Source organism: Bubalus kerabau, chromosome 19 (assembly GCF_029407905.1).
Source record: "Bubalus kerabau isolate K-KA32 ecotype Philippines breed swamp buffalo chromosome 19, PCC_UOA_SB_1v2, whole genome shotgun sequence".
NCBI lineage: Eukaryota > Metazoa > Chordata > Mammalia > Artiodactyla > Bovidae > Bubalus > Bubalus kerabau.
The window spans coordinates 24,938,206-24,951,118 of NC_073642.1; the positions used below are offsets into that span (position 1 = coordinate 24,938,206).

At 37.6% G+C, this 12,913-nt stretch overlaps 1 protein-coding gene across 10 annotated transcripts in view; it reads right to left on the reverse strand.

Moving 5' to 3' along the window:
• ADAMTSL3 (ADAMTS like 3) overlaps positions 1 to 12,913 on the reverse strand; it is a 378,195-nt gene that overhangs the window by 160,356 nt on the left and 204,926 nt on the right. For all 10 annotated transcript variants that reach the window (XR_008705347.1, XR_008705348.1, XM_055555931.1 and 7 more), the window contains one exon: positions 2,867 to 2,978. Coding sequence is in view for 8 of the 10 variants with exons in the window: in XM_055555931.1 (XP_055411906.1) it covers positions 2,867 to 2,978 (112 nt within the window). In the remaining 2 variants the exon portion in view is untranslated. The remainder of the gene's footprint in view (positions 1 to 2,866; positions 2,979 to 12,913) is intronic.

Sequence of the window (12,913 nt, forward strand, 5' to 3'; positions counted from 1 at the left end):
AACTTGCATTATAACTGATTTGTGTTATACTTAGCACTTACTTTTTAAGATTTTTGTTTTGATATGGACCATTTTATTTTTAAAGCCTTTATTGAATTTGCTATAGTACTGTTTCTGTTTTCTGTTTTTGTTTTTTCTTTTTCGCCACAAGGCATGTGGGATCTTAGTTCCTCAACCAGGGATCAAACCTGTAACTCCTGAATTGGAAGGCAAAGACCACTGGACCACCAGGGAAGTCCCTGTTTTTAGCACTTATGATTAGAAAGTTATAATAGACTCCTTTGAAAATTTTTGGAGCTCATGTACAGAAGATTAGTTATTTACTGTTATATCTCTTTACTGTTGTCATGGCACTGTGCAAGGCTCTTGTTTCCTTATATTTCCCCTCCTTCCATTACAATCCCCCAGAGACATCTATTTATTGTTAATGTGTTAAATATACATCTGTCTTTTGTAATGTTGTTTCATGTGTATCTGCTTTGACTAAATGATACTGAGTCTTAAATCATCTTCTGTTTTCTACTTTTCCCACTCAACATTACATTTCTTTTTTTTTTATTTTTTTTTTAAATTTTATTTTATTTTTAAACTTTACATAACTGTATTAGTTTTGCCAAATATCAAAATGAATCCGCCACAGGTATACTGAAAAGTACCCTTGTACTGAGCTTTGTTTCATTCTTCTGTATAATATTCCATTGCTAGTACACTTGCCTGGAAAATCCCATGGACGGAGGAGCCTGGTAGGCTGCAGATCATGGGGTCGCGAAGAGTTGGACACGACTGAGCGACTTCACTTTCACTTTTCCCTTTCATGCATTGGAGAAGGAAATGGCAACCCACTCCAGTGTTCTTGCCTGGAGAATCCCAGGGACGGGGGAGCCTGGTGGGCCGCTGTCTATGGGGTCGCACAGAGTCAGACACGACTGAAGCGACTTAGCAGCAGTAGCAGCAGCAGCAGTACACTTTACTCATTTCCTGCCCTGGGGTACCTAGGTTACCTCTGACAACAATGAACTTTCTAACTGGGGAAATAGCATTTTCTATACAGGGGAACAAAACCCTCCCATCTGCATCTCCCCCTGCCTCATAAGCCTTCAAAGAAGAAGGAATGAAGATTTATTCCTGATTCTATTCAGTTTGTACAGTCTCTGAGGAAAGTGAACATTCCATATCTATGAGAGCTGTAAATTCAAAAAACAACTCACAAAATGATGCTTCTATTTCCTGAAAGATCTGATTCCAAGGTTCCTGTCACTATGTAAGTGTCATGTTAAGTTTTTAAAAAAGGTAATTTTTCAAAACCAGAATGAGCTCTTCAGAAGGAAAAAAAAAAGTCCAAAATTTAGTTCTCAGCCTTAGTCAACTGGTATAAAGTTCCAAAAATACATTTAAAGGCCCAATGGCTGAGAGCAATCTGATTTTATAAAACACTAGACAGCTTCCTACAAGTTGTGGCTTAAATGTAAGCTGAGTGTGTAGAAGGACAGACTGGTATGCATTATAAAAAGCAAGGTCAAAAACCACAGGAACGAAAATCCAAATGGCGTCAATAAAAAATGACTTGGGCGCCAATATCTGCCAGAAAGTCTGCAACATCAGATGGCAATGCCAGTCCGGGTACTTTCCCTGAACTAACCTCACGTGTCCCACACAGATGACTGCAGGCAAGACCAGGGAAGTCCACCCAAGTACTTGGAGACCAGCATACTAGTCTTTCTCATTATCCCAAACTCTGAAATGCCATTTACATAAATCATGTAGATTTGATTACTAATATAATTAGATTTTGGTAATGCTTTCCTTGTGGGTTTTATGTATGTGTATTTTCCCCAAAATAATAACAGAATGAAATTATAGCTCTTCAAGTCAAAGAAAAATTTCTTTGTTCTAAATGGAAACATATTTCTAGAAGGAGACAAAGAGCATACAGGTGTTTATAATTTGGGGGGAGAGACAATTAATTTTCCTTCTTAATTTTGTCACAGTACACAGATAACTAAAAGAGAAAGAAATAAGACAGACTGCTTTGGGGGGTTCAGGATTGGGAACACGTGTACACCTGTGGCGGATTCATGTTGATGTATGGCAAAACCAATACAATATTGTAAAGTAATTAGCCTCTAATTAAAATAAATAAATTTAAATTAAAAAAATTAAGAACAAATGTACTAAAATTCTGCCTGTATACAGAAAATGGCAGGATGTTGGGGGAAATTCCAAAAGGAGCCTAACATGTTCCTTCTGTCCTCACAGACAACGCCATCTTTGGTGACGGACTCACAGCCAGGCGATTCCCATGAAGGTTGGAATTCTGACCAGCAGGGCTGATTGTGGCTTTCCTTGGGCATCCAGATATGAGAAAACCTATTCTCCTCCCAAGAACTGAGCCAACTGAACTAAGCTGAGTCCCACTGTACCCGTCCCCCCCAGAATGGAAAGCGTCTCTTTTAACTTCGGTGTCCAAATGAAAATACATATTTAACTGCGTGTGAAAGCTAGAAAGTAAATTAAAACTAAAGACATATTTGTTGTTTTTCTCATGGATAATTAGAATCAAAAAGAATTCTTTAGGATTAGAATTTTAAAATACATAGAATTTGAAAGCCTCCCTATCTCTTTGCTCTTATTTTGGGGTCCATGAGAGACATGCAAACATGTTTCCAGTTCTTTGCTCAAAGGAAAGGGTGTTCTCTAAATCCAGTGCATGTTCATTAACCCCACTGGGTCCCAGGCCGTGGAGTAAGATGCTGTGTGATTACACGTCTCTAATTAGCACACTAACTTTAAAGTCAGCTTCAAAAACACAAACATGTCATTTTTAACTCTGAGCTCTAAATATTTAGGAACAAAGCCTGTGCCTCACCTCCTCCACATGTCACAGTGCAGGGAAAGAAGTCAGTTTGTCTCCACTGATGGCTGATGGGCTGGTAGAAGAAGAACTGGACCACACTGTCCTTAGCCACAGTGTACCTGGTCTGGACAGAGAGAACTGTGATAACATATCTGCATGCAATGAAACAGCTCCTTCCACATCTTTCAACATGCGGTGAATACAAGTCACCTAGGTAGATAAACGTGTCTATCACAACACACTCTCGTACACGAAGATTCCCAGAATGTTAAGATGTGATAGCATGTCAATTAAATTTGTCATAAACGGAAATTCAGAAGATCTTCAACCATTCTCCCTGGAGTCATTTTCCCAGGTAATTCCATGCTTGTGAATGAGTTCACAAAAATGTAGGCAGACTTAAAAAAAAAATTTATTGGCATATAGTTGCTTTACAATGCCATTAGTTTCTACTGTACAGCAAAGTGAATCAGCCATTTGTATACTTATATCCCCTGTTTTGGATTTCTTTCCCATTTAGATCATCACAGAGCATTTTCCCTGTGCTATATATAGTAAGTTCCTATTAGTTATCTATTTTATACATAGTGGTGTATATATGTTGGAGAAGGAAATGGCAACCCACTCCAGTGTTACTGCCTGGAGAATCCCAGGGATGGGGGAGCCTCGTGGGCTGCCGTCTATGGGGTCGCAGAGTCGGACACGACTGAAGTGACTTAGCAGTGTATATATGTCAATCCCAGTCTTCCAATTCATCCCACCTCCTCTTCCCTGCTTGGTATCTATAAGTTTGTTCTCTATGTTCATGTATTACTTCTTTGCAAATAAGTTCATCTGTACCAATTTTTTTTCAGAGTTTTTAGTTTAACATTTTTTCTGCCTGATACATATGATTTTAATTTCTATGAGAACAGGAACTGAGATGTAATCTGGGTTTGCTTACAACATGGCACATTTTAGGAATCTTACATTTTTAATAACAACATCCCTAAGCATCTTTTAGCAGAGCCTTCTGAAAGCACAATTACAGAAACTCGAAATGTACACAAATCCACAGTGTTTGCATATGAGCCTTGCTGCGTCTAGTTAACAGAGAGAAGGTGCATTGCTGAGCATGAGAAGGCAGTTACAGACAAAGATAAGTTTACTCTCAGGTTATTTTATTTCAGCAAGTCCTCTCCCTTCTTCTTTCTTTTCTTCTCTACTGATTGAACAAATGAGTGAATTGAGGGAAAGTCCTGGAATGCAACACAAAGAGAAAAATAGAGGGAAAACAAAGATTAAGCTTATGGGGAACAGAACCAGAAATGCCAGTATTACATGGAGTTAAAGAGAAAGAACAGAGGGACTTGCCTGGTAGTCTAGTGGTTAAGACTCTGTGCTTCCACTGTGAGGGGTGCAGGTTTGATCCCAGGTCAGGGAACTAAGAGCCCATGAGCTGTGCAATGTGGGAAAGACAGAAGTACTCAGTCTAAAAATAGTCATAAAGTTCTGAGCAGACATCATAAAAAAATGCAACAACAAAGACAAAGAGAAATTCTAAAAGTTATCAGAAAAAAGATGATTCCCTACAAAGGAGTGAGAATCAGAATGGCATCAGATTTCTCATAGGCAATAATGGATACAAGAAAACGAACACCTTTAAGACGATGAGGGACAATAGTTTTTAATCTAGAATTCTACAACCAAATTATTCACTACCAATCAATGATCAGTTGTCAACTTATAAACAATCTAAGATCAAATTAACAATCAGTAATCAGTGAAATAAAGTTTTCCTCAGAGACAAAATGACAGAACCTTGACCACTCAAAGACTAGAAAAAGAAACTACTTAAGGGTATACTGAAAAAGAACTAATATAAATGCACGAGAAAGTAATGAGATGCAGGAAGCAGTAATGATGAAATGATCAGTAAAGCTTATTAGTAAATATCAATAAGAACTGACTGAAAAAGCAAAGTTTCATGTACTTACTTATAAAACAGTAAAAAAGTTGTAAAATTATCAAATGAAAAATTCCGGACAGGAGATGTGTGTGGAAGAAGGGAGAGTTACAGGGATGGGATGAGGTTACAGAGTCAGAAAAGACTTCTAAGGAGTCTAAGAAGTTAAGAGTTTTTTGGATTCACGAAGCACCATGAAGCTCAAGCAGAAGAAAGTTACTAATTACATCATAGTCAAGTTGATGAAAAACCAAGAGAAAATTGTTGAAAACAGACAAATAAGATACATTACTTTCTAAGGGACAAAAATAAGTCTGACAGCTAATGTCTCAACAGAATAAATGGAAGCCAAAAGACAGTGGAGAGGTATCTTCAAGAAAGAGTTTCACAATGACAAAGAGGTCAAGTCACTACAAGAGCTAATGAGTCTAAAAGTTAGCGTACCTAACCACCAAGCTTCAAAATATGTAATTCACAAGTTGACAAGAATAGAAAAAATACAGACACCTCCACAGTCATAGTGGTAGTTTTATCAGGTCTCTTGTGGCAACAGAATACGGAGATAAAATTCAGTAAGGCTATACTTTTGAATAAAACCATTAATAAACATGACCTAATTGATATATGTAGAACACTGTGCCCAACAACAGAAGACTACATAGCATAGTCTTCCAAAATTTGCCACAAATTGTTTTCACAAATTTCAAAACATTGAAATGATATAATGTTCTCTGACTACAGTAGAATTAAGGTATAAAATGATGTGATTTCTTGAAAATTCTTACATACTTGGACACTACACTTGTAAATATACTACAAGTCAAATAATATATCACTATGAAAATTATAATACAATTTAACTGAATGATGAAGGGAAAGATTTCATATTAAGCTTTGTGGAATGAAATTTAAGGCATGCTTTGAGGGAAATTTATAGAGTTAAAATTGTATGTTATGGAAAAATTGGATGAAAAATCACTGATCTAACCATCCATTTCAAAAAGTTAGAAAAAGAAAAGCATATTGGATCCAGAGAAAGTACAGAGACGGTAATAATAAAGACAAAAGCAGACATTAATGATATGAGAATTAAATTGCATATTAGTAGCTTATAAACCCAAACAGTGTTTCTCTGAAAAGTTTAATAAAATTGAAAGCCCTCCAACATGAATGATTAAAAAAAAGAGTAGGGACAAATAATCAATGTTAGGAATGAGACTCACCACAGATTCTCTACATAATGGAAGAAATAAGACAATACTATAAAAAAAAACAACAACTATGTCAATAACTTTCAAAAGCTAGTTGAAATAGACAGGTTCCTTGAAACAAAACTGACACATAAGGAAATAAAACATCTGACTAATTAGATAACAGCAAACTTGCACAAACTGTTACAGAATAGAGGAAGTATTTCTCAATGTATTTTACAGTTTATTACAGGAAGGTAAGATCAGTTTAACATCCCCAAATACATGTAGTTCACTATATTAAAAGGAAAGAAAGAAAAAAACATAATCACTACTTCTATTGCACATTGTACTAATGTCCTAAGTAATGTAAGAAAGCTCCAATACTTGCCACCTGATGTGAAGAGCCAAATCATTGGAAAAGAACCTGATGCTGGGAAAAACTGAGGGCAGGAGGAAGAGAGGTTGGCAGAGGATAAGATGGTTAGATAGCATCACTGACTCAGTGGACATGAATCTCAGCAAACTCCAGGAAATAGGGAAGGACAGGAAAGCCTGGCATGCTGCATGCAGTCATGGGGTCTCAAAGACTAGGACATGACTTAGTGAGTGAACAATAACAACAATCCAAGAAAATTTCTTTAAAGTATACAACAATTGGGAAGGAAGAAACCAAACTCATTATTTGTGGGTGTCATAACTGTGTATGTACATAATCCAAAAGAATTCACAAACTATTAGTATTAACATGTGAATGCAGTGAGAATATAATGTCAGTATATAAAAACCAATTAGATTTTCATTCTCCAGCAGAAAACAAATAGAAAAAAATTTTAAACATTTACAATAGCATCAAAATAATAATCAAATATTTGGAAATTAATAAAAGACATGCAAAACATACGCACTGAAAATTATAACCATTATTGAGAAGAATTTCAAAAGAACTAAATAAAGGGATGAATATACCATATTTATGGGCTGGAAGACGATATTGGAAGGTGAATTTTCTCCAAACTGACCTACAGATTTCAAAGCAATTCAAATCAAAATCAGCAGAATAAAAGTTTAGAAGCATATTTCAAAGTTGACATGGAAAGGGAAGAAGGCAAGAATATCAAAGACAGTCTTTAAGAACAAACCTGAAGAAATTACACTGCCAGATATTGACTTGTTATAATGTTACAGTAATTAAATCACAATGGTATTGCTGCATATAGATGAATAGTTCAGAAGAGAGTGTAAAAATAGGGCCACACATATATAGTTTGGAATTTAAGATAGATGGAGAAAGGATTGTCTTTTCCACCTAATGGTTTTGGCTCAACTGGATAGTCATGGGGAAAAAGAAACTGATTCTACTTCATATACAAGTATCAATTCTAGTATATAGCTCTCAGTGTGAAAGGTAAAATAGTAATGTTTCTAGACAAAAATATACAAGAATATTTTTATGATCCAGAATAAAGCAAAGATTTTCTAGCCAGGATACAAATGGCTTACACATAAAGTTTAAAATTAACAACCTATAGCACAACAAAATTAAGAACTTCTGTATGGGGACTGGTAGCCATAAATACATTTAATGGAGAACAAAAGTTGAAAATGAATTAAGAATTTAACTCTAGAAATTAAAAATATAATACCAAGATAAAACCCATGTAAAGAGAAAAGAAACAAAAACTAAAATTTACATGAATAGAATTCTTTATAAACTCTGAGAGTTAACAAGACTAAAATCTAGTTCTTAGATACCTCAGAGACAAGCCTTTGGATGGTTTGAACAAACAAAAATTAGACAAGGAACCAGAGAACATGTTTAGGAATGAAAAAGATATAGGTACAGGTGAGTTTTTTTTTTGTTGCTGTTTTGTTTAGTGATAAAGGAAGGCTATGATTACATTTCAAAAGTTAAATTACAAAAATTAGATGAACTGGACACTTTTCAAGAAAATAATAAATTGCAAACGTTTCTACCTCTGTGATTCACGGCACACACTTAAAATGAGATGGAATTCTGACCGAGAGGAGTGATGAGATAGGTAACTTTTATTTTCTGTTAGACACTGAACTGTATCCCCCACAAAAAGTTATGTTGAAGTTCAAACTCACAGAACCTCAGAAATGATCTTATTTGGAAATAGGGTTTTTGCAGGTCTAGTAAAGCCAAGATGAGGTCATTAGGATGGGCCCAACCCAGTGTGACTGGTGTCCTTATGTTACCGACCAGGGTTCTTGGCCTCCTTGATCAATAGAAATTGATCAGAGGCAAGATAAAAAAATTTAGGCGAGACTTTATTGCAGCTCCTTCTGCAGTGGTGGGAGAGAGAACAAACAACAGATTCCCCTGCTCCCTGAGGGGGCGAGATGCAATCCTTAAATGGGGTGAGGGTATGGGTGTGTCTAGGGGGTCAGACTGGAGGGGTGACTTAGGTGGTTTGCCCACCCCTTAGGTAGTGACGTGTGCAGGGGGCATGCTCAGTACTCTGCCTTTGTTCCTGACACCCAGTTTTGTTCCCGACACCCAGTTTTGCTCCAGGCTCTTCAAAAGCGGCAGTTGGGCTTTTGGGTCTCTTTGGATCTTTTGTCCAGAATCTGCCCCAACTGTGCATGCACACAGTTATTTTTAGCCCCATATAATTTATTTGTATTTTGTCACATGCGAGGCGTGCTATCATTGCAGTGAAAGGTTCCAGGTCCCAGCCTGTCTCACTTATATAAAGTGAGACATTTGGGCACAGATGTGGACATGCACAGAAGCAAAGTGATGTAAAGAAAAGGTAAAAAAGCTGAGGATTCAAGAAGTGAGGAGAGAGACATAAACATATTCTCTTTCATATTCCTTTCAAGGAACCAGTCCTGCCCACATCTTGATTTTGGACTTCTAGCCTCCAAAACTGTGAGATCAATAAACAGCTATTGTTTAAGCCACCCAGTTTACTGTGCTTTGTTACTTTAGGTTCAGGAAGTGAATGAATGCACTGACTCTGAAAACTGTTCCGCTGTGTTTTGAAATACATGTGGACATAGGGATTTAGCCACCGTCTGCACCACACTGCAAGGCTAAAATCTTCTCTTTGAGAGAGAGGAAAACATCAAACCCTCTCATCCTTGGGTAAGTTAGATGAGCTGCCACAGCTCCCCAGAAAGAAAAGACAGACCTTGTAGGTAGAAAACATACACAGTATCCAGAGCTGTGGTTGGAGGAAACCAGAGACAGAGGCTTGCCCAGCTGAAAACCAACACGAATGTACTTAGTGCCACTGAGCTGTACAGTGAAATATGGTGAAATACAAACATTTTTCATTTTACCACAATAAAAAACATTAAAAAAAAAGAAATGAGAAAATATTTTTCTACAGAAATACAAAATATCCAAATAGAAAGAAGAAGATAGACAACTAACATAAAAAGGAAGATTTCAGACGAAGAGGAAAACTTTTTTTTTCCTTGAAGAGGGACATACTTTTTAAAGAGGGGAAAAGCCACCAGCAATCTTTATTAAAATAGTTAACCATGGAAACAGATACCTTTCTCAAAGCCACTTATGTTTATTTTACTAGATTATTCTCATACACATACACTGAAAGCAGATATTCACAAACATCTCCTTACAGATACTCAGTAAATTCTTACTGAAAGGATAGCACCTCAGGGTCCAACCAATAAAGCACACAGCATCAACTACAGGCTTTAGACTCTCTACTGCTACATGGTGGCCACATACACATATTGCAGAAGCAAAATAAGAATATCTTAGGGGCTCACATGCAAAATACTGTGACTCAGTAACAGAGTGACAAGAGTCATCCACTAGAAATAGATCATTCAGGAAAATAAGGATGCTTAGTGAGAAATCCACTGGGAAGAAGAAAAAGTGCACTTTTTCAAGAAAGGTCCAATCAAGAAAATACAGCTTCTGAAAAAGTAGAAAAAAAGAAATTCCATCTCATTGGTGCAGTGAGTTGCCAGATTTCAGAATCGGCACAATAGCCACAAAAGAATCCAGCAGGCCATGGATACCTTCATAGTTTACTCATCACATCAGAATATAGTTGTTTTCAACCTTCCATTTATTAAAAGTCCATGTTGTTGTTGCTGTTGTTCAGTTGCTAAGGTGAGTCCGACACTTTGCGACCCCATGGAAGCAGTGCAACAGGCTTCCCTGTCCTTCACTATCTCCTGGAGATAGCAGAGACGTCCATGAAATGAGGTCTAATCTAGGAACTGTATGCAAAGTGTGCCTTTATATTTCAGTGCACCCAGGACTGAGCAAAATTATTAACAGCACTCTGTGGGGTAGAGCTGATGGAGGTGATGGAATTCTAGCTAAGCTCTTTCAAATCCAAAAAGATGATGCAGTGAAAGTGCTACACTCAATATGCCAGCAAATTTGGAAAACTCAGCAGTGGCCACAGGACTGGAAAAGGTCAGTTTTCATTCTAATCCCAAAGAAAGGCAATGCCAAAGAATGTTCAAACTACCACACAATTGCACTCATCTCACGTGCTAGCAAAGTAATGCTCAAAATTCTCCAAGCCAGGCTTGGAGAACCAGTATGTGAATCAAGAACTTCCAGATGTTCAAGCTGGATTAGAAAAGGCAGAAGAATCAGAGATCAAATTGCCAACATCCGTTGGATCATAGGAAAAAAGCAACAGAGTTCCGGAAAACATCTGCTTTATTGACTACACCAAAGTCCTTGACTGTGTGGACCACAACAAACTGTGGAAAATTCTTAAAGAGATGGGACTACCAGACCACCTTACCTGCCTCCTGAGAAATCTGCATGCAGGTCAAGAAGCAAGAGTTACAACCGGACATGGAACAACAGACTGGTTCCCAATTGGGAAAGGGGTACATCAAGGCTGTATATTGTCACCCTGTTTATTCAACTTACATGCTAAGTACATCATGCGAAATGCTGGGCTGGATGAAGCACAAGCTGGAATCAAGATTGCCAGGAGAAATATCAATAACCTCAGATATGCAGATGACATCACCCTTATGGCAGAAAGTGAAGAGGAACTGAAGAGTTTCTTGATGAAAGTGAAAGAGGAGAGAAAAAGTTGGCTTAAAACTCATCATTCAAAAAACTAAGATCATGGCATCCAGTCCCTTCACTTCATGGCAAATACATGGAGAAACAGTGGAAACAGTAACAAACTTTTTCTTGGGCTCCAAAATCACTGCAGATGGTAACTGCAGCCATGAAATTAAAAGATGCTTGCTCCTTGGAAGAAAAGCTATGACCAACCTAGACAGCATATAAAAAGCAGACATTACTTTGCCAAGAAAGGTCCATGTATCCATGATTTATCCATTATGCATGTATGGATGTAAGAGCTGGACCATGAAGAAAGCTGAGTGCCAAAGAATTGATGCTTTTGAACTGTGGTGTTGGAGAAGACTCTTGAGAGCCCCTTGGACTGCAAGATCAAACCAGTCAATCCTAAAGGAAATCAGTCCTGAATATTCACTGGAAGGACTTGATGCTGAAGCTGAAACTCCAATACTTTGGCCACTGATGCAAAGAACGGACTCATTGGAAAAGATCCTGATGCTGGGAAAGACTGAAGGCAGGAGGAGAACGGGATGACAGAAGCTGAGGTGGTTGGATGGCATCATCGACTCGATGGACATGAGTTTGAGCAGACTCTAGGAGTTGGTGACGGACAGGGAAGCCTGGCGTGCGGTAGTTCATGCGGTCGCAAAGATTCAGACGTGACTGAGCAACTGATCTGAACTGAACTGAACTGTGGGGTAGAGCTGGTTTTCACATTCTCTCAGGTTGAAGCCAGTTCTTCCTATTTTTTTTTTTTAAAGATCAGCAGTTGTTCTTAGTTGATTGGAATGGAAAGAGATACAGTGAAATACAAGGTTGACCATCATCAGGGACCTCACACACATTCTTAACCTCCAACTCAAAGGAGAGCCATTACTTGATTGCCTCATAGGCCAAGGAGAGATGAATGGAAACAGAGTTTCCAATCTTAGTAACAACACAGGCTGGGTAGTACTACAGTGCTCTGACCAAAAAAAAAAAAAAAAAGTAACCATGGAAAAGGATATTTCCTAGAAACCCACAGAATTTGGACAATCTTGTAAGTCAGGGAAAACCATCAGAATTATTCCTGCTTCATCACAGCATCTCTGATTTGCCAAATTCTGTCCCACCAAGTATACCACATTCATGAAAGAAAATGGTTTTGGCATGGAAGTGAGGCTTTATTTATGCATGAGTCAGACAGTTGTGTGTAACACCCTCTTTGATGAATAATTTATTTTTTTTTAAAAACCTTTGTAGTCAAGAGAGATCAAAAGCTTTCCAGAAATTGAAGTTAAAACCCAGAATTGTTTATTATATCTGAGAAAACTAGAACTCAAGAGACAGGAAAATAGAAGACTGAGTACAAATTCAAACAGTGGCAACATGCTGCTAAAATGCATTCTATTAAGAGGTGAATTCATAATTTGGACATAAAGGTGTAAAGTAATTTTTGAGTGTTGTTTTTCAGTTGCTAAATTGTGTCTAACGTTTTTTGTGATCCCATGCTTTCCAGGCCCCTCTGTCCATGGGATTTCCCAGGCAAGAATACTGGAAAGGGTTGCCATTTCCTTCTCCAGGAGATCTTCCCAACCCAAGGATCGAACCCATGTCTCCTGCATTGGCAGGTGGATTTTTTTTTTTAACCACTTAGGCGACCAGGGGAAGCCCAATTTTAACTACACATATAACATATGACTGTATTTCTAAGAATTAAGTTTTAGAATATTATAAGTAAAACTAAGATCACTCCCCCCAAACACTGATACCCTCTAAAATAGCCACTATTTTCTCAGTGTTTTCAGTTTGGAATATATCCTCTCAAATCTTAAAAAAATGTATATACACACAGACATACACATATTCATATATGTACA